The sequence below is a fragment of the Dunckerocampus dactyliophorus genome, chromosome 2 (genome assembly GCF_027744805.1).
Source record: "Dunckerocampus dactyliophorus isolate RoL2022-P2 chromosome 2, RoL_Ddac_1.1, whole genome shotgun sequence".
Lineage (NCBI taxonomy): Eukaryota > Metazoa > Chordata > Actinopteri > Syngnathiformes > Syngnathidae > Dunckerocampus > Dunckerocampus dactyliophorus.
Window position 1 is genome coordinate 1,093,078 of NC_072820.1, and position 21,711 is coordinate 1,114,788.

At 46.9% G+C, this 21,711-nt stretch overlaps 1 protein-coding gene and 1 long non-coding RNA gene across 8 annotated transcripts in view; one reads left to right on the forward strand and one right to left on the reverse strand.

Annotated features, from left to right (window-relative positions):
• Window positions 1-718: 718 nt before the first annotated feature.
• Window positions 719-2,486, reverse strand: LOC129177876 (uncharacterized). Its single transcript, XR_008569691.1, has 3 exons — window positions 2,301-2,486; window positions 1,589-1,812; window positions 719-974 (listed from the first exon to the last, which is right to left on the reverse strand). It is a non-coding gene; the product is annotated as an uncharacterized LOC129177876 (long non-coding RNA).
• Window positions 2,487-3,636: 1,150 nt separating this feature from the next.
• Window positions 3,637-21,711, forward strand: part of abcc9 (ATP-binding cassette, sub-family C (CFTR/MRP), member 9) — a 29,328-nt gene continuing 11,253 nt past the window's right edge. For 2 of the 7 annotated variants that reach the window (XR_008569510.1, XM_054767373.1), the window contains exons 1-31: window positions 3,637-3,841; window positions 5,270-5,312; window positions 6,014-6,199; window positions 6,370-6,511; window positions 6,600-6,721; window positions 6,793-6,959; window positions 7,041-7,142; window positions 7,201-7,341; window positions 7,410-7,601; window positions 8,455-8,619; window positions 8,680-8,835; window positions 8,901-9,035; window positions 9,108-9,270; window positions 9,345-9,385; window positions 9,463-9,605; window positions 14,689-14,797; window positions 14,933-15,040; window positions 16,043-16,115; window positions 16,190-16,295; window positions 16,414-16,455; window positions 16,864-16,905; window positions 19,684-19,785; window positions 19,863-19,947; window positions 20,022-20,102; window positions 20,356-20,493; window positions 20,561-20,686; window positions 20,749-20,848; window positions 20,914-20,987; window positions 21,069-21,284; window positions 21,363-21,514; window positions 21,594-21,663. Coding sequence is in view for 5 of the 7 variants with exons in the window: in XM_054767373.1 (XP_054623348.1) it covers window positions 6,052-6,199; window positions 6,370-6,511; window positions 6,600-6,721; window positions 6,793-6,959; window positions 7,041-7,142; window positions 7,201-7,341; window positions 7,410-7,601; window positions 8,455-8,619; window positions 8,680-8,835; window positions 8,901-9,035; window positions 9,108-9,270; window positions 9,345-9,385; window positions 9,463-9,605; window positions 14,689-14,797; window positions 14,933-15,040; window positions 16,043-16,115; window positions 16,190-16,295; window positions 16,414-16,455; window positions 16,864-16,905; window positions 19,684-19,785; window positions 19,863-19,947; window positions 20,022-20,102; window positions 20,356-20,493; window positions 20,561-20,686; window positions 20,749-20,848; window positions 20,914-20,987; window positions 21,069-21,284; window positions 21,363-21,514; window positions 21,594-21,663 (3,441 nt within the window). In the remaining 2 variants the exon portion in view is untranslated. Of the gene's footprint in view, window positions 3,842-4,827; window positions 5,114-5,269; window positions 5,313-6,013; window positions 6,200-6,369; window positions 6,512-6,599; window positions 6,722-6,792; window positions 6,960-7,040; window positions 7,143-7,200; window positions 7,342-7,409; window positions 7,602-8,454; window positions 8,620-8,679; window positions 8,836-8,900; window positions 9,036-9,107; window positions 9,271-9,344; window positions 9,386-9,462; window positions 9,606-14,688; window positions 14,798-14,932; window positions 15,041-16,042; window positions 16,116-16,189; window positions 16,296-16,413; window positions 16,456-16,863; window positions 16,906-19,683; window positions 19,786-19,862; window positions 19,948-20,021; window positions 20,103-20,355; window positions 20,494-20,560; window positions 20,687-20,748; window positions 20,849-20,913; window positions 20,988-21,068; window positions 21,515-21,593; window positions 21,664-21,711 lie in introns of those variants that run through there. The other 5 variants (XM_054767370.1, XM_054767371.1, XR_008569509.1 and 2 more) reach the window with 5 other exon arrangements.

Sequence of the window (21,711 nt, forward strand, 5' to 3'; positions counted from 1 at the left end):
TTTTTTAAACTCTACTTTTATTCCTTTACAAGTGACGCTCTGGTTTGATGAGAAAAAGAGTGTTTCACAGCGGTTATTTGCATGGCATTAATGCATAATAAGAATATTTTGGTGGTGTATTCTGTCGGCTCCACTTGGCCTCTGCCCACGGCAAACACTCCTCACGGTGCGCATCATTTAAATTCCGCTCCTCTAAATAAACATCGGCGCTCGGAGGTCGTCGTCGCCACATTAAAATACTCACCTGTTTTATTGAACTAAATTATGAAGTGCAAACAGCTATTTTTAATCCCAAACGTGGCAGCGCTCCACCGCCAAAAATCGATGCAAAAAAAAATTGCCGCCTAATAAGATTTGTGCATTTAATAAGCAAATGATTCTCAATCATAAAGCGCTTGCCAAAGCAATTAGTGATGCATTAGAACTTTGTGATACATTATCTTCTGTTGCCAGCCTGCGGGGGAGCTGTGCAATCAAACATTAATTATTCATTGGGTAATTAAGTTCATAGGTGTTTCTCTCTGACCTACCGTCAAAAGATGCCATGTCTTGCAATACCACGTATGTCCACAAGCGGCGACAGTGAGTTACAAGACAAATGCTGCTGCACATTGGTGGATTTTTCATCCAAAAAACTTTTTTCTTTTCCCCCTCTGACAATATCATTTTAGATCATAAAAATTAACTTTTGACAACAAGAAGATCATTCATTCGGGCTGTCAATGAAGACAGGAGCTGAGACAATAAACGTCAAGCTTTTGACAGCATCACTTCAAGTTTGAGGAATCTTTTCTCTTCCTCTTTAAAACACGACACGAGGGAGGACTGAAAGCATCGGTGAAATAATGAGCTCTAAATGTACCTCTCCTCTCTATGTCAGCCATCTTTGACGCCGTCGTGGCACGCTGCTGCCACCTGAAGGCCAACGACCGCCCTGCAGCACCTCAAGTAGTAACTCTGCCAAGGCTTCTTGCCTAGTAAATAATACAAAATAATAACTTTAATAACTAGATTTACTTAATTAATTAATTATAATTACTATATTTTTTTATTAATTCAGCTAAATACATTTGTTTCATATAATTTTATTAAATAAATAAATAGAATAAATAAATAATATAACAAATAAATAATAATAAATATTATAACAAGAACAGGAAAAATAATAAGTAGCTTCCCCATCCAAAAAAAAAAAGGTTGGCATAAACAATAGAGGAAGCTTGTCTCATCTTTAATTCAAAGTTGTGGACCAGAACCAGAACGGCGTGTTGGTCTTTTCTGTGCCACACGGGACTGGAAGGTCTTTGATGGGATGAGTTGCAAAAAGCAGCGAGCAAAGCGGGAATCTTTTGTGCTGCGAGCGAGCGACTTGATCATCACAAACATCAGCAGCGAGCTGCTGCAAGCCGACATCAAGAAGCAGAAGAACGTTCAGGATCAAAAGTGCAATGAACCCGCCCAACAACAACACCACCCACAGCTTCTCTAACCAGAAGAACAGCAACACCGTGCTATGCTGCTGCGCAAGAATATTCCGCATGATTCACTGAGAATTCAAGGCAAATACATGTGAGGCTGTGATTGTCACCTTATTAGTCGTGTTGGAAGCATACAAGCCCACCAGCTGAGGCCAAGAGGGGAAGAGGAGCACAGGGAGGGAGGAGCCTGTTATGTCCAGCGTCCATCCATCCATCAGCTGGACCCTGTGCCGCCCCCTCGTCTCGTCTCGTCTCGTCTAATGAGGCGCCTTTTTCACCCCACGCAGTGCAAGGGTCACTGAACACCTCGCCAACTCTGTCCATTGTTTTCTTACTGAAAGCAATTACAACATTAAGACCACGATGTAAACAATTAGCTTGGCCTTCTTTTTCTTTATAATTATCTTTATAATCTGTATGACTGCATTAAATCATTCAACAAGAAAAACGTCATTTTTTATTGTAATTATTTTTATTCTTTTAATTATTAAGTTCATTATTAGTTTTATTTAGAATTTTTTTATATATATAATAATTAAATACAAATATTAAAAAAAACTTTAAGCACATGAAAATGTGGACTATTATCAGTATTAGCGTGGTAATTTTCATTGCTAGTGAAAAAAACGAAAGTCGGCCACAATAAAATGGGAAATGTAGAAAAACCGTGCTCCAACTGGCTACTTAAAACACGCCAGTGATGACAATAATCAGTGTCAATAGCTTATTATTTAAAATAAATGTACTGAGCTTGAGAAATGTGAGATAACATACGTAAGGAAACAAACAGCAGACATACTTAATTGTTCATGCTAATTTTACCTGTTTGCTAGGTCCAATGAATCGAAACGACAACAATCAAGTCCGGTTTAAAATCGTTAACGACTACCTGACAAATTTAACAGATGAAACGCTGTCAAAATGTAAACATTCTGAGTCACTAATCACCTGTAGGGGCGCAGCTATCTGCTAACGAGCAAACTGGAAGTTAGCAACTCAATGACCTACAATAATCGGACAAACCGGAAGTAAAGTTGGCTTTGTCGGTGTAAGGCCAAAAAGTATCGTCCGTAAAGGCAAACCTCCACAATAAAGTATGAAATTCAGAAAACCCCGGAAGTATAACTCGACATCGTCGTGTAAGGGAAAATTTCACATATAAAACGGAACTGGAGGAAAATACTAAACCGTGACTGTCACTGCTTACTTCTAATACATCCGCGATGAAAATTATCAGTGAGTATATCTTATTATTTAAATAAATGTACTGGGTTTGAGATGTGTGAGCTAAATTACGGAAGGAAAAATTATTTGTGGTGTCACGCTGCCCTCTTATGGATGGAGTGACACACTTCGTGTGCCAGACCCCAAGCAAACTTGTTTTGTGCATAGAATTCAGTACCGATGCGTTTAAATGTTTTTTTAATTAATTCCATCTGACAGCTGCTTTGTTTTTACAAGGTTGTAAAAAAAAGCACACAAATGCAATAAAACACACTCCTACTCGCAAATCGCTTGGTGTCTCAAAGTATTTCATGTTTACGGTCACGGCAACACAAAACACTCGTGTGTTGCGTTGCTGATAATGGACCCCCACTTCCTGTGTGAAGGTCAAACAACCCTTCCCTGAGGATGATATTTTCTCACTCTGCTCACACACGACGCCATGTGTTTCCACAGCCTTTGTGCAATATGGAGACTATATTAGACTATTCATTTTGACAAAATGGAATCCTCATCTGGTCACACGAAAGTCATCATTTATACTGTACGTGGAGGAGGAAGAGTATTTGTGACAGCCAGGGGAGAGTGTGTGTGTGTGTGTGTGTGTGTGTGTGTGTGTGCGTGTGCGTGTGTTTTCAACATACATAACCACACACTGTTTTGTAGGCCAATATTTTTAATCCGGTAAAGGGCGCCCTCCTCCGGTTGATACCGGTACAACACGTTTCATGAATAAAATGCATATTTTAAAAAATAAATACAATACAATAAAATAAACGTGATACTTGATGCTCAAGTCTTCTTAACACGTAATGATATATCAATATTCATACAATATAAATATATCCATCTCCTTTTATGAATTTATTTCTATATTAATAGTAATATTCATTTCCTCCAATACACGATCTTTGGTGTTGCAAGGTGTCCTACATTTCCTGCCGCGCTATGTGAGATTAGAGCGTTCCGAACCCGAACCAAAATCAGTGTCATGTGTAATGGGTACGTGAACGCAATCTATGGCTATTTGGCTATTTCCGGTGCTGGTCCCCACAATGAGAGGACACGCAACACCTTTAAGACGTCGAAGCCCACCACTGCTGCACTTGCGAGCACCCACCACTTGTGTCAGAGATCGGGTAAGTGTTGGGGGGGGGGGTCGTCCCAGGTTGTCCAAGTGTCTATGTCCAAATGCATTCGAACCTCAATCCATGTGACGTGAACGCACACAAACCGCAAATTGTCAATACCAGACTCCATAGACTAAAGCAACCATACAAAGTTGCGTCGTATTTACTTTAAAATAGATGCTTCAATCGACACACAAACAACATATGTAAGCCACCAGAAGACGTCGTTGTACTCGGCATCAAAATAAGCCCTTTTTAAAGAACGCTTATGTCCAAAATATGAATATGTTTGAGGCTTCTCTCTTGTTTTGGCGGACGGATGTGGTGTGTGTAGCAAAGCGGGGCAATTGAAAATGTAAACATGTTCCATCAAAGCGCACCTCCTAGCTTGGTGTTTGTGCTTGCCGAATGGAAAGGTTACACAAAGTGGTGTGTTATACTTGGGTAGCTTTTGTGTTGTAATCGTGTACTCATTTACGGGCATAAACATATTTAAATTGATTACTATCACAAAGGAGTTTGGACATTCCGCGAGCTTATCGGACCAAGACGTCAAGCGCAAGATGCACGATGTTGTCACAGATACAACTACAAGATGCATCGTGTCCTGACAAAATTATCCTCTGATTATGTTTTTTGGTGATGATATTTAATATGCACCCCCGCGCGCCGCACCCGCTGCAAGCAGGGTCTCAACCAAGCCCCCCTCCCATTTTTTATGCCAAGCAAAGCAAAATATGTCACAAGTGAGTCTGCTTAACATTCACTAACCTGGTCGTGACAATGTGATACTATAATAATAATAATAATAATAATAATAATAATAATAATAATAATAATAATAGCGGAATGTTATTAGTATTCATGCTTGAGAAATAACAGCAAACACTGGCTTGTTGATGCTGTCAAATTGTTATTTTTTTATTAAGAGTGTGGTTTTAAGAGTTATTTGTTGCTGACATGCAGGTTTCCTAGTAAGTTAGAAGGTTTACAATTATGAACTGTTATGAAAAGTTAAAGTGCTTCAATTTTGGAAATTTGATAGGAGAGTATGTGTCAAGTTAGCCAAAGTCAAAGCCACACTCACCGGAAGCTTTTAATTACTGCCGTCAGAATAAATTGACGACATCCCACCAGTTAATAGAAGGTTAACTAGCGTGCAGTAAAGAAACCAAGAATGATCAAGAATCATGGCTGGTATACGTCTTCGTATTTAACCTTATAGGTCGATCTTTCTTGTTTCGTACAATCCTTGAGTCCGACGCTAACCGGAAGCACTTGGTGTGTATTTGCTCTGACTGAATGCGATCAGAATGCGGAGCAGCTGATCTTCGAGCGCGTCTAAAAATAATCAACTTTTCTCTCCTCTCTGTTCGCTCCATAATTGAACTTTTTGTCGTCTTTGTGTTGTTTGTTTTACCGCACCTTTTTCGGCAGGAATGAAAGTGTTCCCGTGAGGATTTACAATCACCTTACCGAGGTAAGAAAAGCTGTACTTAAATTTCCAATTTGTACTTTCGAGCAAAGACTTCGTGACTTAGTGTTTTTTCTTATGGACTACTTGTGAGTCCATCTTTTGCAAAGACTTAAATGTGACAGTTGTGGTCTTACTGGAGATTTATTTTGTTTGCCTTGTTTGATACATTTGCAGTGTGTGTAGATATTTTAGAATGGAGGGTGTCAAGTGTCAACGACAGCGCAACAGTCACTCACGTTGCTTTTCCCATAAAACAACACTTTACCGATTTTTTTCATATAAAGTCTCCTTTTCATTGTCTTTATATAACTTTTTTTTTTTACCTGTATAGGTACATTAAGTACCTTTTTATAACAGCGAGAAGTTTAATTAAATGGCGTAGAAAGTAATTAATTTGACCTCATCAAATATGGCCGCCAGTTACCAGACGCCATATTTGTTTACATTCTAGATGTTTTTTGTTGAATCAGAATAAAAAACGTTGTCATTGTACAGAGTACAACAAAAACTATGTACAAAACCTATTCAGTGTAACATAAAAGACTAAAGACAAATAATAAAGAAATAATACTTTTTTTTTTTTTTAAAGGGACTATAAAAACTGTTCAAGCGTTCCTGAACTTGTATGCTAAAATTAGCTGACAGCTTCACTTTGCTGCTGCTGGTTCTGGTGTGATCCGAGTTTAACGTTTCCCTTCTTTCAGACCGAGCCGAGGCCCACGTGGCGGAGTCCGGCGGCGCCATGGCCTTGTCGTTTTGCGGCAACGATGAAAACGCCAGCAGCTACAGCGTGGACGACGGCATGCTGAACAACGGCTGCTTCGTGGACGCGCTCAACCTGGTGCCTCACGTCTTCCTGCTCTTCATCACCTTCCCCATCCTCTTCATCGGTAAGAGGACTTGGACCAGAACTTATCAGTTCATATTCCCCCTGTAGTGCTTTTATGGAGTGCATCCGGTGAGGTGGTTGTGGTCCATTAAGTTAATGAATGATGCTGAAGCAAAGAGGTCTCACAGGAACACAGTGAAGCGTGTGTGCGTGTGTGTGTCTGTGTCTCAGGATGGGGCAGTCAAAGCTCCAAGGTCCAAATCCATCACAACACATGGCTCCACTTCCCGGGCCACAACCTGAGGTGGATCCTCACCTTCTCGCTGCTCTTTGTCCACGTGTGCGAGTTTGCCGAAGGCATCGTCTCCAACAAGTGAGACCCCCAACCCCAGGAAGGACCCTCTGGTTCTGTGTGGTCCGGCAGTAAACAAGATTCTGCCTGTGTTTGTGCCTCACTGCAGGATGATGGACACCAACCACCTGCACCTCTTCATGCCCGCCTTCATGGGCTTTGTGGCAGCCACGACATCGGTGGTCTACTACCACAACATAGAGACCTCCAACTTCCCCAAACTTCTCCTTGGTGAGCTCCAAGCCTCATCTCATTGGTGGACAAGCTTCTTTTGCTCATGGTCGGCTTGTTGTTCTTTCCAGTCCTCTTCATCTACTGGGTGCTGGCTTTCATCACCAAGTCCATCAAGCTGTGGAAGTTTGTGGAGTACAAGGTGGGCCTGCAGCAGCTGAGGTTCTGCATCACGGCCCTGCTCGTGATCCTGTACGGCCTGCTCATGGCCGTGGAGGTCAACGTCATTCGGATCAGGGTGGGAGCACAAAGCTCTGGAAAGTTCTTAGACCCGTTGAATGCATTTTACTCCTCTTTCTTTTGCTCGCGCCTCTTGCAGAAGTACGTCTTCTTTGCCAACCCCCAGAAGGTGAAACCTCCAGAAGACTTGCAAGATCTAGGAGTTCGTTTCCTGCAGCCCTTTGTCAACCTGCTGTCTAAGGTGAGCTGGAGGATCAAACTTGTGAGAAAGCAGGTGTGACCTGTGACCTTGCTGCCAGGCGACATACTGGTGGATGAACCCTCTCATCATCGGTGCCCACAAGAGGCCCATCGAGCTGAAGAAGATTGGCAAGCTGCCCATCGCCATGAGAGCGCTCACCAACTACCTCCGCCTCAAAGACGCCTATGAGGACCAGAAGGTGAGTCCTAGCATCTCATTGGTGCTCCCTTTAGTGTCCGTGATTGTGAGATATTTATGCCCACGCAGACGGCCGAGAACCCCGACCGAGCCCCTTCCATCTGGCGCTCCATGTACCGAGCGTTTGGCCGGCCCATCTTGCTCAGCAGCACCTTCCGCTACCTGGCGGACCTGCTGGGCTTCGCCGGGCCGCTCTGCATCTCAGGCATCGTCAGGAACTTGACTCTGGAAGGAGGTGGCGCCACTCAGGACAAGATAAGGGTGGGTCAGAACCATACATATGTTACTTAGTTTCACTGATAATGTTTTCCATCAAGCATTAAGAGTTTGCACTTTTTCGGCGGTCCTTGAACGCTTATACAGTAATCCCTGAAAAATGCATCTAATAATGTTAAAAATTGTACTTAGAAGGCCGTATACAGTTATTATAATTTTCTCTTTCATGTGTCTATTATATTAGGTAATAGGGTGTGAAGGTGACTATAGGGGTGTTATTTCATATCATAATAGGGTGAAAAACTGTTAGGTCGTAAACAGGTTTTCTGTGCTCTGACTACCAAAATATTACATTTACAAATAAGGAATCCTACTTTGCGGAAATTCACTTATCACAGTCAGGTCTGGAACCAGTGAATAACTTTCTCAACACGGCCGCAGCTTAGTAAATCCACCAAGTAGAAGATCAAACTGCCATGTTCCTGAACCTGAACACGCACATCTATGCCTTTACCACTCTAAACTACTTCATTGATGTGATACCATGAGGCGTTAGGACGAGAAATATAGTTTGAGCGTCCCTTAAAGGACTCGTGTGTTGCTCATATTTGAAGACCGTCATAAGTTTATTGGTACAAAACGAGGGTGAAGCGTGAAGGTCAGCGTGTTGACAGAAACCCTCCGAGCGGCTGCTTGTTGTCACAGCTGAACGCCAGCTGTCCGGGCGTCAAGTGGCGCTGTCGGGCGGCGGCGATAGCGAGGAGAGCCGGGGCGCGTGTTTTGGAGTGACGTGGCAAATTCCGCACTCGCTCGCGGTGCCAACGGGAGCTACAGGTGCCAGTTTGGGGAGGTATTGATTTGACGGGAGCTTTCATTCAAAGTGATGGTGTTGTTGCAGGAAACCTACTTTGGCGTTCACTTCATGTTGTCCACGGAGCTGCTGCAGAACACCTCGGTTCTGGCCGTCCTTCTCTTCCTGGCTTTAGTCCTGCAAAGAACCTTCCTGCAGGCCTCCTACTATGTCACCATAGAGACGGGCATCAACCTACGGGGCGCCCTGCTGGTGAGTGCGCATCATTTAACGACTGTGGCGTCCCAAGTCATGTCTTATATCTTCTACCAGGCGATGATTTACAACAAAATCCTGCGCCTGTCCACGTCCAACATGTCCATGGGTGAAATGACGCTGGGTCAGATCAACAACCTAGTCGCCATAGAGACCAACCAGCTCATGTGGTTCCTCTTCCTCTGCCCAAACCTGTGGGCCATGCCTGTGCAGGTGATATCATAACCATCAACAGCACGCAAAATGTCAAATTCCATGATATCTCCTTGTCTTGACAGATCGTGATGGGAGTTATTCTTCTCTACTACCTGCTTGGCTGGAGCGCCTTGATTGGAGCATCTGTCATAGTTCTACTGGCTCCTGTCCAGTACCTCATCGCCACCAAACTGGCCGACACGCAGAAGAGCACACTGGTGAGTGTCATAGCGGATCCTGAAACGCTCCTGTACGGCCTCCGACGATAAACCCTGAGCATTGTCTTGCAGGAGCACTCCACAGATCGCCTGAAGAAGACCACAGAGATCCTGAAGGGCATCAAGCTACTGAAGCTGTACGCCTGGGAGAACATCTTCTGTGGCAGCGTGGAGGAGACACGAGGCAAAGAGCTGACGAGCCTCAAGACGTTTGCCTTCTACACGTCCATGTCCAGTGAGAAGACGACAAAATGACTGCACTTGTCACGATGTTCTCACAAATGATGATGGGTTTCCTCCTACTTGTAGTTTTCATGAATGCTGCTATTCCCATCGCCGCTGTGCTGGTGGTAAGCCGCTCTTCACAGCCACAGTGCTGCTGCAGACGTTCTGCATGAAGTCTAACGCCTCCATCGACTCTTCACAGACCTTTGTCATGCATCACATCATCACCAAAAGTAGTCCAAGTCCTTCTGAGGCCTTCGCCGCTTTGGCCTTGTTCAACATCCTGGTCACGCCGCTCTTCCTGCTTTCCACCGTCGTCAGGTTCGCCGTCAAGGCGCTCGTCAGGTCAGTCTGCCTTCCGCTATGCTTTCATTTTACACGTGCTTAACAAATGACATTAAGGAACATGACGGGGTTGCATTTCCACGCGTCAACGTGCAGCTTATTTCACCTTATCCCCTTCTCCATATCTATTACTAATCATCCATTCTCATGGTTAGGAATGCGATATTTTCCCTCTGCTATCAACAAGACTTCAACATGTTTTGTTCAAAGCAGAGGGAAAATATTCCATTCCTAACAACCCCACAACGTTTACATTTTGACACTTACAATATTTTGCTTACTTACATTTTGTCATTTAAATTGTGTTCACTTCCTGTATGAAAAGAAAGGGGGCAAAGGAAGTAGAAAACAAAAGATAAAAATAAGATTACAATTTAATAAAATTGATCAAATATGAATAATAATAATAAATATACAGTATATACATAATAAATCACAAACATAAATGATAAATATGAAAATACAGGGGTAAAAATTGTATCTGAATTGCACAATGTATAAGTAATTTTTATATATGAATTAAACGATAACTAATTGGTGATAATCAGTCAATAAAATGTGTTTCTGAATACAGTAATCCCTCATTTATCACAGTTAATTTGTTTCAGACCCCATCTGTGATAAGTGAATTTCCACAAATATTTCTCTAGTTACAGCATATAAACCTCTTTACAACCTTCTAAATATTATTTTTAACATCATTAGAACCCTCTTGACATGAAATAACACCGCTATAGTCACTTTTACACTCCTATTACCCAATACAGTAGGCATAATAAGAGAAATATGACATATGAGACATAGAAAACCTGTTTACATTTTAAATACGATTTTTAACATTGTTAGAGCCCTCCAGACATGAAATAACACCTCTAATGTCAACTTTACACTACTATTACCCAATATGGTAACATTTTGTTAGAGCCCTCCAGACATGAAATAACACCTCTAATGTCAACTTTACACTACTATTACCCAATATGGTAACATTGTTATAGCCCTCTAGACATGAAATAACACCCCTATAGTCACCTTTATACTTCTATTACTCAATATAGTAGACATAATAAGAGAAAATAAGACATATAAGACATACATAAGACATGATATAGACTCACAGCTGTTAGCCTTTGGAGAGTTCCTTGTTGTTCCTTTTTTACTTCCTGTTTGTAGACGGTACTTCAGTACTGTTTGTAGACAGTACTGGCTATTCTGTCATCAATGTAACATTACTGACACCTAGTGACCAGTGTATCCATCCATCTTCTTCCACTTATCCGAGGTGGGGTTGCGGGGGCAGCAGCCTAAGCAGGGAAGTCCAGACTTCCCTCTCCCCGGCCACTTTGTCCAGCTCCTCCAGGTGGATCCCGACGCGTTCCCAGGTCGGTTGAGAGACATAGACTCGCCAACGTGTCCTGGGTCTTCCCCGAGGCCTACTACCGGTTGGACGTGCCCTGAACACCTCCCCTGGGAGGCATCCGGGAGGCATCCTGACCAGATGCCCAAGCCACCTCATCTGGCTCCTCTCAATGCGGAGGAACAGCGGTTCTACTCTGAGCTTCTCCCGGATGACAGTGCTTCTCACCTTATCTCTAAGGGAGAGCCCAGCCACCTTACAGAGAAAACAAATTTCAGCCGCTTGTACTTGCGATCTTGTCCTTACGGTCACTACCCAAAGTTCACGACCAAAGGTGGGGGTAGAAACGTAGCTCGACCGGTAAATTGAGAGCTTTGCCTTTCGGCTCAGCTCCCTCTTCACCACAACAGACCGATGTAGAGTCTGCAACACTGCAGACGCCACACCAATCCGCATGTGGATCTTGTGTTCCATCCTTCCCTCACTCGTGAACAAGACCCTAAGATACTTAAACTCCTCCATTTGGGGCAGGATCTCATCCCCGACCCAAAGATGGCACCCCACCCTTTTCCGAGTGAGAACCATGGACTCAGATTTGGAGGAGCTGATTCTCATCCTAGCCGCTTCACACTCAGCTGCGAACCGATCTACTGAGCGTTTAAGGTCGTGGCTCGATGAAGCCAGCAGAACCACATCAACTGCAAAAAGAGGAGACCCAATCCTGCAACCATCAAACCGGAACCCCTCAACGCCCTGTCTGCGCCTAGAAATTCTGTCCATAAAAGTGATGAACAGAATCGGCAAAGGGCAGCCTCACTGGAAACAGGTCCGACTTATTGCAATACGAATCAAACTCTGACACCGGTCATACAGAGAACGAACCGGCCGAATTAGGTGGTCCAGTATCCTATACTCCCGGGGTACTCGCCACAGAATTCCTCGAGGAGTCCACAAAACACATGTAGACTGGTAGGCCAAACTCTCAGACACCGTCAAGGACTCTGCTGAGAGTGTAGAGCTGGTACACAGTTCCACGGCCAGGACGAAAACCACACTGCTCCTCCTGGATCCGAGATTCAACTATTCGATGGATCCTCCTCTCCAGAACCCGTGAATAAACCTTACCAGGAAGGCTGAGAAGTGTGATCCCACAATAACTGGAACACACCCTCCGGTCCCCCTTTTTAAAAAGGGGGACTACCACCCCGGTCTGCCAATCCAGAGGCACTGCCCCCGATGTCTGTGCGGCGCTGCAGAGTCGTGTCAACCAAGAAACCCCCACAGCATCCAGGGCCTTAAGGAAGTCCGGGTAGATCTCATCCACCCCCAGGGCCCTGCCACCAAGGAGTTTTTCAACCAACCTCAGCCCCAGAGATCGGAGAGCCCACCGCGGAGTCCCCAGGCACTGCTTCCTCATTGGAAGACGTGTCGGTGGGATTGAGGAGGTCTTGAAAGTATTCCTTCCACCGGTCCACAACATCTCGAGTCAAGGTCAGCAGCACACCATCCCCACCCTACACGGTGTTGACCATGCACTGCTTTCCCTTCCTGAGACGGGGGTCCAGAATCTCTTTGATGCCGTCTGAAAGTCGTTCTCCATGGCATCTGCGAACTCCTCCCATGTCTGAGTTTTTGCCTCAGTGACCGCCAGAGCCGCAGACCGCTTGGCCTGCCGGTACCCATCAGCTGCCTCTGGTGTCCTATGGGCCTAAAAGGCCTGATAGTACTACTTCTTCAGCTTGACGGTATCCCTCACCACTGGTGTCCACCAACCGGTTCTGGGATTACCGCCACGACAGGCACCAACCACCTTACGGCCACAGCTCCGATCAGCCGCCTCAACAATTGAGGCACGGAACATGGCCCACTCGGATTAAATGTCCGCTGCCTCCCTCGGAACATGGTTGGAACTCTCTCGGGAGTGGGAGTTGCCAGACGTTCCCAGCAGACCCTCACAATACATTTAGGTCTGCCAGGTCTGACCGTCATCGTCCCCCACCAGGTGGTGATCGGTTCGCCCCTCTCTTCATCCGAGTGTCCAAAACATTTGGCCACAAGTCCAACCGCACAACCACAAAGTCGATCATACAACTGCGGCCAAGGGTGCCAGGTGCACATATGAACACCTTCTTCTGCTGGGGGACTTCAACGCTCACGTTGGCGGCGACAGTGAGACCTGGAGAGGTGTGATTGGGAGGAACGGACCCCCTGAGCTGAACCTGAGCGGTGTTTTGTTTTTGGACTTCTGTGCTCGTCACAGATTGTCTATAACGAACACCATGTTCAAGCATATGGGAATCCCTTGAGGGAGCACTCTCCAGTACCCCCTCTAAGGACTCCAAAAAGGGTGGGTATTCTGAACTGCTGTTTGGTGCATAAGCACAAATAAGTCAGGATCTGTCCCCCCACCCAAAGACGAAGGGAAACTACCCTCTCGTTCACTGGGTTAAACTCCAACGTACAGGCCCTGAGCCGGGGGGGGCAACAATAAATGCCACCCCTGCCTGTCGCCTCTCGCTGCTGGCAACACCAGAGTGCAATAAAGACCAAAAAGAGACCAACTTCTCCACCTCACGCACCGACTCAGGCTCCTTCCCCACCAGAGAGGTGACATTCCACGTACCAAGAGCTAGCTTCTGCAACCGAGGATCGGACCGCCAAGGCTCCCACCTTTGGCCGCCACCCAGCTCACACTGCACCCGACCCCTTTAGCCTCTCCCACGAGTGGTGAGCTCATGTGAGGGGGGACCCATATTACCTCTTCGGGCTGTGCCCGGCCGGACCCCATGGGTGAAAGCCCGGCCACCAGACACTCACCATCGTGCCCCACCTCCAGGCCTGGCTCCAGAGGGGGACTCGTTGACCCGCGTCCGGGCGAGGGAAATCTCTGTCCAAAATTTTGTATCTTCATTGGGGTCTGCTGAGGCGCTCTTTGTCTGGTCCCTCCACTAGGACCTGTTTGTCATGGGGGACCCTACCAGGGGCGTGAAAGCCCCCGACAACTTAGCTCCTATAGGATCATCGGGACACGCAAACTCCTTCACCACGATAAGGGGGTAGCCCAGGAAGGAGGTGAGCAGTGTAGAATACTACATATCATCACAACGTCTTTGAATGCGTCTTCTGAATGCCTTATACAGTATGTGTATTTTACCTCAATTGGCCATTTTTATGCTTGAAAATGCTTCATTTAGGCCAAAAATACTTTAGCTCAAAAATGCATTTTCTTCAATATGCTTATTTGGTGACTAATAATAGGCCAAATTCAACCATAAAACATCATGATTTTTGAATTCATGTATTTTTGAAATTGGAAGCACAAGGTGGCGAGGGATGACTGTATTTTGGTGTCCTCTATTTAACTTGATGCAGATGTTGCAGTTTGTGGTCCACATGTCTTGAATTTTCCCCTGCATCCTTAAGTCACGTGCTGTCGTGGCGATGTCAGTGTTGAGTGTTGTTGTCAGATGCTCATCAATGTAGACGTTTATTACTTTCACCATTCTACTCTGCCTTGTTTGTTTTTTTTATTGGTGACCTTTATGTCCTCCTCTGGCATAAGACCAGCGTGTAATGTGGAGCCCAGTCACAATCACATTGTTTATGTGCCAAATCATCAATTCTGCACATTATTTGCGATTTAATGCAATCCTTTTCATCATTTTGCTTTTCCGTTCAGCCCATCAATTTGTTAAAAATTAGACATCAGTGTGTGTTTGCCACAAGCGTGCAGAAGCTGGGCGAGTTCCTCCAGAGCGACGAGATTGGAGACGACAGCTGGAGGAACGGGGATATGTCCGTTCCCTCGGAGGCTGCCAAGAAGCACCCCGGGGCGGTGAGTGTGCACTCTGCGCTCACGCGACTGATGCATCCCTGCATTCGAGGTGCACCTAATGAAGGGGCCAGTATATGAACTAAATCTCCTGTCTCCAAAATCCCCTCCCTGGTGCCGTGTGGTCCTGTCCTGAAGACCAAAGCCATCAACAGGAAGCAGCCCTTGCGCTACCAAATGGACAACTACGAGCAGCCATCCAGGCGACAGATGAGGCCCAGCGAGACGGAGGATGTGGCCGTAAAGGTCAGAGGTTATTTAAAATTGTGTGACAGGAAGTAGACATGCTTTAGATTAGCGTTAATGCAGCATGCATGCAAGGTGCACCAATGCGGCCTCATTCCAACACTGTCTACTTCGTCCTAGCCGCAAACGAAGCGAAGCTCATCAACAGCTGTTTCCTATCAGGGGGGGCTGCGTGCATGTGACCTTACATGTGCACGTACGCACCCGCTTCTCAGGATTCACATGAGAACGTCTTGCCCCGCGCGCGGCCCCAGCGAAGGCGGCTCTTCCTGTCTCATCCCTGCGGGGCGACGGCCCGCTCATTAGGAGAATGAGTCAGGAAGGGGTGGTGGGGGTGTATGTCTGCTGATCACATGATCTCAGTGCATGACCTCGTCTTCACGGGAGCATCCTGTGGCGTCTTGGTTTGGAGGGTCTCGCTACAGGCCGGACCGTTCCAGCTCAGTCCCCGAGGTACCGACCCGGGTCCAGGTCAGAACACTGGGAAAGGCATCTCTCAGCGGATCACGTAGGGGGCCGGCCCGACGCTGTCGAGGGTCACTTCCTGTTCTTGCTATTTCTTGAGCCGGAACGTGACCCCCTTAATTTCATGTCTCGCTTCCGTTGTTGTTTATCTATTCTCCGCTTCCTCCCTCCTATTCCCGCTTTTGGACCCAAACTGATTTCACTGGTGGTCTCATGTCACGTCCAAACGGCTGACAACACATGGACAAAAGTATTGGGACAAGCCCTCATCCATCGATAAAGAGCTGCATCCCAATACTTTTCTTCATTGTCCTGTAGCTTTAAGTGCTTTTATTTTGGATAATGGAGATGCCTTTGAGGGTCAGTGTCATGTGGAGAAAGCGAGTGGGGAGGATAAAACAAACCTAATGGGAACAAATAAACCCAAGAGATGAGGAATGTGACAGCAGGGAAGCTACGTGACACAAGCGACACTCTGTAACTCTGCTTTTATTTTGTTCGCCGGCTGCAAATGTTGTATTTTATTTGTGTGTCCAGGTGAGCAACGGATGCTTCACGTGGGGAAGCAACCTGTCCACGCTGTCCGACATCAATATCCGCATCCCGACAGGTGCGGACAATTCAAGGCACGACAAGCTAAGTTTCATCCGGGCGTCTCAACGTCTACTTCCTGTGTGCTCTCAGGTCAGCTGACCATGATCGTGGGCCAGGTGGGCTGCGGGAAGTCGTCGCTGCTGCTGGCCATGCTGGGCGAGATGCAGACAATCACTGGGCGTGTCCACTGGAGCAAGTAAGTCCCGCACGGCCGTGACCCTGCCCCCTCCCCCGCGCTTTCCCCTTCCGTTTGCATGCGAGCGTGCACGTGTGTTAACACCAGCTTCTGACCTCCTGCCTTCTTGCCGCGTCAGGCTGCCTGATTGCGAGACGCTCCTCCACCAGGGGACGTTCAGGTACTTCCTCCCTCCCTAGCGTTCATCCTCATCTCACTTCATGCGTCCCGCTCCTCTGACTTAGCTTTTCTTAAAGCCACGCCTCTCTATGACTTCCGTGTGACCTCCAAGTTGGACGTGATGGTCAAAGACGGAACCTAATTATCAGAGGCGGACAATGACGGCATCGCTTACACGGTGTCTCCTTTCTGGGTGGAAAGTCTATTAACACAAAGTTTGCTGGTCGCCATGGAGGCGCATCCGTCGTCTCCTTCCCCCCCCCCCACATCACAAATTCAGCATTGCTTCACGTTGCGATGGGAGTGGCGTTATTTGTGTGCTTTTACGCATCCCGTCCAAGTGTTAGCGCAGGTGTTAGCGTCAGGCCGGGCTCAGTGTGTACTCACGCTAAGGTGCTGCCTTTGACAGCTGCTCAGAGGCGGAGGAGGAGGCCCATGGCCACACCATGAGGTACCACACCTTCTTCCCCTGCGTTCTAAGCATCTTCATCCTCATCTTCCTCTGTGTGCATGCTACTCTTTGAACTGTAAACGTGAACATTTAGCTCCTTATGCTTGAATAATGCACGAGGCGTCATGACATAAATCATACAGAGCGTGTGTATCCGTAAAGATGTACTGTTTGGGTTGTTGGGCCTTGGCGGAGGCCATCGTCTGTGGTTGTGTCCCATGATGTGTCCTTCACCCTGCAGTGGATTTGTCTTGTTTATGAAGCTGATTTGTATCAAATCTGAGCTGCCCTCCATGATGCGCTCCCCTCGCTGTGTTTGTGCGTGTGTGTGTGTTCTCACTGTTCTCACTAGGGATGTCCTGATCCCATCTTCAGGATCGGGATCGCCTGCCGATCCGCTGTATTGTGAAGATCGGATAATATCGGCTTCCGCCACGAGATCGTGCCGATTCGGTTGCCGTATAACGTTCGTACTCTGAGCCACAAACCTGGTTGCCACTCGACTCCCTCCACACGCATGAAGAAGAAAAGGCAACACCACCATGCAGACATGTCCGCGGTGTACTGTGGTGAAGTTAGTTTCACGTTGGACGTCGGATATTTGGCTGTGTAGCTACAGCGGTAGTTCCCCCTCACTGTGGCTGGACTGCTGTGTCATGGTGCGGGTAGCTCGCACGGGAAGTGCTGCTCTAACCGCTGGTTGTTTATACTAGGGACCGTCAATAAATTATTATTGCATTGAAGGGAGTTGTTTTATATATATATATATATATATATATATATATATATATATATATACTGCTCAAAAAAATTAAAGGAACACTTCGAAAACACATCAGATCTAAACTGGGGGGAAAATGATCTTGAATATCTTTCCTGATAATAAGTGGGTGATGTATTAGTAACAAAATGATGCCACATCATTTGATAGAAATGAAAATGATCACCCTATAGAGGGGGGAAATCAAAGACACCCCAAAAATGAAAGTGAAAAAATGATGCAGCACACTGGTCCATTTAGCTAAAATGTCATTGTAGCAACTCAAAATGATTCTCAGTAGTTTGTGTGGCCCCCACGTGCTTGTACGCATGCCTGACAACGTGGGGGCATGCTCCTAATGAGACTACGGATGGTGTCCTGGGGGATCTCCTCCCAGATCTGGACCAGGGCATCAATGAGCTCCTGGACAGTCTGAGGAGCAACCTGGCGGCGCCGGATGGACCTAAACATAATGTCCCAGAGGTGTTCTATTGGGTTTAGGTCAGGTGAACGTGGGGGCCAGTCAATGGTATCAATTCCTTCATCCTCCAGGAACTACCTGCATACACTAGCCACATGAGGCCGGGCATTGTCGTGGACCAGGAGGAACCCAGGTCCCACTGCACCAGCGTAGGTTCTGACAATGGGTCCAAGGATTTCATCCCGATACCTAATAGCAGTCAGGGTGCCGTTATCTAACCTGTAGAGGTCTGTACGTCCTTCCAGGGATATGCCTCCCCAGACCATCACTGACCCACCACCAAACCGGTCATGCTGAATGATGTTGCAGGCAGCATAACGTTCTCCACGGCATCTCCAGACCCTTTCACGTCTGTCGCATGTGCTCAGGTTGAACTTGCTCTCATCAGGGAAGAGCACAGGGCACCAGTGGTGTAGTTGCCAATTCTGGTGGTCTATGGCAAATGCCAATGAAGCTCTACGGTGCTGGGCAGTGAGCACAGGGCCCACTACAGGACGTCGGGCCCTCAGGCCACCCTCATGGAGCCTGTTTCTGATTGTTTGGTCAGAAACATTCACACCAGTGGCCTGCTGGAGGTCATTTTGTAGGGCTCTGGCAGTACTCATCCTGTTCCTCCTTGCACAAAGGAGCAGATACCGATCCTGCTGAGGGTTGAAGGACCTTCTACGGCCCTGTCCAGCTCTCCTGGAGTAACTACCTGTCTCCTGGAATCTCCTCCATGCGTCCAGGTACCGCAGTGATGCCCTGGTCCAGATCTGGGAGGAGATCCCCCAGGACACCATCCGTAGTCTCATTAGGAGCATGCCCCCACGTTGTCAGGCATGCGTACAAGCACGTGGGGGCCACACAAACTACTGAGAATCATTTTGAGTTGCTACAATGACATTTTAGCCAAATGGACCAGTGTGCTGCATCATTTTTTCACTTTCATTTTTGGGGTGTCTTTGATTTCCCCCCTCTATAGGGTGATCATTTTCATTTCTATCAAATGATGTGGCATCATTTTGTTACTAATACATCACCCACTTATTATCAGGAAACATATTCAACATCATTTTCCCCCCACTTTAGATCTGATGTGTTTTCGAAGTGTTCCTTTAATTTTTTTGAGCAGTGTATATATATATATATATATATATATATATATATATATATATATATATATATATATATATAATGTTATATTGTAAATCGCACCACAAATTGATCTATAATCTTGTCAAATGATTAGTCCTACCCTAAAAGTATTTTGCACGCCCATTTCATTTATTGGATTAGGGCCCTGACTCACAGGTTTGCTCCAAAAGCCAAACAATATTGTTGGTCATGCTGTGGAATAAAAATTGAATTCAGCAATACTTTCGTTGACGAGCTGTTTTTGTAACCATATTCAATTCCACAAATTCATGTTTGTAGCAATAGCTTATTCGCTACCGGATCGGACTGGATCGGCAAGACAATTTTAAAAAATCGGATTGGAAGCCAAACAATGTGGATCGGGACATCCCTAGTTCTCACTCCCCCATCCTGCATTCAGCAAGAACAGGTACTCTGTGGCCTACGCGACCCAGAAGTCCTGGTTGCTCAACGCCACCGTGGAGGAAAACATCACCTTTGGAAGCCCCTTCAACAAGCAGAGGTGTTTCCCTGTCGCTCCCTTCCTTGCTTCCATGGTAACGCAGCATCACACTCGCCTTCATGCGCGTATGTTGCCAGGTACAAGGCGGTGATCGACGCCTGTTCTTTGCAACTGGACATTGACCTTCTTCCCTTTGGAGACCAGACGGAGATAGGAGAGCGGGTAAGCGGCAGGTTCGGTGCACACGTTGCGTTGTGTCATTCGTACTCATGACCAGCGTTGCGCTTCCTCGCCAGGGCATCAACCTGAGTGGCGGACAGCGTCAGAGGATCTGCGTGGCCCGAGCGCTCTACCAGAACACCAACATCGTCTTCTTGGTCAGCTGAAGTGTTGCTAATGCAAGGAAACTCAATCATTGGATTAGATTAGCGTGCATCAGGGGGAGACGCCCTCTGCTTGCTGGATGACATGTTTATGTTTGGAGGTCTTAGTGCTTGCATCATTCCCTGTTGCCGTGACGACATCAGCTTCACTTGCACAGATAGTGATCGAGTTGTTTGTCACGTCATTTGCCGTGAGAAGGGCAGCGGACCTCACGTTAAACATCAATGTCTGCCTTGTGCCTCTCAGGACGACCCCTTCTCCGCTCTGGACATCCACCTGAGCGACCACCTGATGCAGGAAGGAATCCTCAAGTTCCTGCAGGACGATAAACGAACGGTAGTCCTCGTCACACACAAGCTGCAGTACCTCATCCACGCCGACTGGGTGAGAACTTTGGCGTCTTTTGATGTCGATGTTTGCGCCTGGAGGTGTTTGACCTGTGCATGTTCAGATCATAGCGATGAAGGGCGGCTCCGTGCTGAGGGAAGGAACTCTGAAGGACATCCAGACTCATGACGTGGAGCTCTACGACCACTGGAAGACGCTCATGAACCGGCAGGACCAGGAGCTGGAGAAGGTCAGCGTCTACCTTGCAGAGTTTCTTCTTCTGGGCTTCTCCTGATTTGTCTGCACCTGCAGGACATCGAGCAGGACAGCCAAACCACGCTGGAGAGGAAGACTCTCCGCAGGGCCTTCTACTCCCGAGAGGCCAAGAACCAAATGGATGACGAGGATGAAGGTAAAAGTCTTCGTGAGGATTGCTTTGCATCACGTCCTCCTCAATCTCACTTGCAATCCCTTCAGAGGAAGAAGAGGAGGAGGAAGATGACGACAACTTGTCCATGACCACAAACAGAAGGTCAAAGGTGCCGTGGAAGGTGATGCTCGCACACGTGAGATGTTACTGCTAAACTTGCTCTCCATCCATTGACTCAAGAACCTCCTCTTCTTTTTCTCAGGTGTGCTGGTGCTACATGTCCTCTGGTGGCTTCTTCATGGTCTTCCTCATGGTGTCCTCCAAGCTCCTCAAGCACTCGGTCATCGTTGCCATCGACTACTGGTTGGCCATGTGGAGCTCCAAGTCCAATCAGACCATTGTGGCGGGACCAAACGGAACGTGCCAGGTCCAAGAGATCCACAGGAACGCCACTTTCCCGGGAACCTCCGACTATGAGGTCCAGTATCACAGCTGTCGTTTTTTGAAAGCTCAGACCAGCACCCCTTTGGACTTTGGACCTCCTGTGTGTGTGCAGGACTCCCTCTACCTGACCGTCTTTATCATCCTGTGTGCGGCCGGGATCACCTTGTGCCTCATCACCTCCCTCACTGTGGAGTTTTTGGGTCTTTCTGCGGCCACCAACCTTCATCACAACCTGCTCAACAAGATCATCCACGCTCCCCTCAGGTGGAACCTCACTGTGACCTGACATCGGCATATGTTGATGGTCCCAACCTCTCTGGTCTGCACCTCTCTCTCTCCTCAGGTTTTTTGATGTCACACCTCTGGGGCAGATCCTCAACAGGTTCTCAGCTGACACCAACATCATCGACCAGGTAACATGCATCCAGAATGAGTGCACATGAATGAATGAATGATGCCCC